General features: G+C 45.6%; 1 protein-coding gene across 4 annotated transcripts in view; it reads left to right on the top strand.

The window, feature by feature from the left end:
• edc4 (enhancer of mRNA decapping 4) overlaps positions 1-2,287 on the top strand; it is a 42,771-nt gene that overhangs the window by 32,169 nt on the left and 8,315 nt on the right. For all 4 annotated transcript variants that reach the window (XM_008285849.1, XM_008285847.1, XM_008285846.1 and 1 more), the window contains exon 28: positions 1,186-1,405. In XM_008285849.1, coding sequence (XP_008284071.1) covers positions 1,186-1,405 — 220 coding nt within the window. The remainder of the gene's footprint in view (positions 1-1,185; positions 1,406-2,287) is intronic.

The following is a 2,287-nucleotide window of genomic DNA, read 5'->3' as shown; positions in this document are numbered from 1 at the left end:
CCCACAAAAACATGTGTAGCACAGGTCCAGCTGCTGATAGCACAATGTCGTGTTATCTCCTGACTTGTAGCAGTTGCTACTTAAACATATTGAATGCGTGTCACCGTAACATCCTGCATGCAAACGCACCACAAACATGTCAAACACTATCTGTGGTCAATGCTGAATCTCCTAAACAGCTACCCTTCAACTTCAGTTTAAAATTTTAGGGAAGAGACGAAGTCACAAGGAGGCAAATCTGGCCAGGAGGGCGAGTGAAGAGCATTATTTGGGTTGTTGTGCCAAAAAAACCTGTGCATAATCACCACTTTCTGACAGTTGGTGGATGAATACCTGATGCACAACCACAAGAAGATTAAAGAAAACGGCAAATATGCTCCTTGGTGCTCCTGACTTGATGTGCCCTGTGTGGTTGTGGAGATATTGGCTCTTCAAATTTAAAAACTGCTTCTTTTTTCTCTTGACGATAGCTGCAGACCCACCTCTGGTCACCAGCGATAATCTGACTGACGCCAAATGTGACATTTGTTGTTAGCTGCAGTTCGAGCTCCATAAATCACAAATGCAGTGCTCACAAAACCATCTCTAACTCAGGTCTGCCTGTTGACAGCAGCACAGCGTCATGCTATCTCCTGATTCATGTTGGTAGCTGCTTTGGTAGCGTCCATTTGCACACGTATCACTGTCCATACAAACGCACCGCAAACAAGAACTTCTTAATCTCCCCTCGTATACATTAAGCGCCCGCTGTCAACTTTTCTAAAACAATCTAGCTGTTGATTGATCCGATGGCACCGAGCGATATTCCACGTGGACATTTTGAATATCGGATATGCATATCAGCAGATGCCCGTGCCAGCAGCGCCGCCTTATTCTCAGCCTATCGAGCAGATGCGTAATGGATTGGAGAGTAAAAACAAGCAAAGCCTAATCCGCGGGCTAATGTAAGAACATAAATTCGATCGAGTCTCTTGTTCCCTCTGCAATTAATTTCATGGCCTCTGGAGTTTATAGATTGTCGAGGGCGGAGCAGAGAGAAAGTAGTTGGCCAACTTAAACTTTAAGATCTGGAAAGGAAGATGACGTGCCAGACCGAGCTGGGCCGGCCAGTTTCTGTCTTTTTTTTTTTTTTTTAGATTCAAGATAACATGAATTCTGGAGGATAAGACCTTTTTTTCTTTCCAGTTTGCAGGAGTCTATTCTGAGCCACGTGCAGCGGATCGTCAAAGGGGAGGTGAGCCTGGCGATGAAGGAGCAGCAGGCGGTGGTCACCTCCAGCATCATGCAGGCGATGCGGTCGGCGGCCGGCACACCGGTCCCCACGGCGCACCTCGACTACCAAACGCAGCAGGCCAACATCCTGCAGCTCCTGCAGCAGGGCCAGCTCAACCAGGCTTTCCAACAGGTATCACACAACACGCTGCAGCAGTCGTTATCGCAGCAACTCACCGCGGTCACGCCCTGATGTTCCCTCAAACACGGTGGCTCCACCAGAGCCCAGAAAACCATCTCACTGTAGCTGCTCCACAGTCCCACCAGTGCACGCTGCAGGCGTTCATTACGCTCGCCTGTTCGCTCCCATTACTTTGTATCAGACGCTGCTCTAACTTGAGGCAAAGAAACTCTTCTGCCCTACTTTTCCGTTCGCTCTTCTCCCGTCATCGCTCATGTTTATGTGCACAGAGTCGACCCATGGACTTCTGTATTGACACTGACAGCTCCAACTGCCTGTCTGAGCTTATAGGTTTATTAAAAATACCCAACTTTCTTCTACTTTTGATAAATTGTTGGTGCATGTACGCATCTCGTAGTTTGTCTGGGTTGAATATACGCACAGTCTGACATCATAGCAGCTGTAGGGGGAGTATCTGGCTTTTTGAGGGGCCTTAAAGCGATATTTAACCCTCAGAACCCCAAACGTTTGTTGAAACGTTTATGAAAGTCCTGCACCTCTATGGAGACAGCGCAATCATGACGTAGAAGGAGGAAGTAGAAGGAAGTCAAACATTATTTTGTGTAGTACATCAAATTTCTAATGCCATAAAACTGGGAAAAAAAACAAAATAAAAGTTTAGTTTCTTGTATTATTTGTTTTACCGAAACTGTAAATTTTGCAATCAATATGTTTGCAAGCGCTCGCAGACGTTACCAATACTGGAACAAAGTGTTTACATTTTTGCAGCCTCTACAAACTCAATGCCTTTTATGCTCCTTTGCACATCAACTCTACTAAGATATTTATTACCAACACTGAGGACATGCTATAGATAATTTACTACTTATATGT

This window comes from Stegastes partitus, unplaced genomic scaffold (genome assembly GCF_000690725.1).
Source record: "Stegastes partitus isolate 25-593 unplaced genomic scaffold, Stegastes_partitus-1.0.2 Scaffold419, whole genome shotgun sequence".
In the NCBI taxonomy this organism is placed as follows: Eukaryota; Metazoa; Chordata; class Actinopteri; family Pomacentridae; genus Stegastes; species Stegastes partitus.
This window is presented reverse-complemented; position numbering and strand designations above follow the sequence as displayed.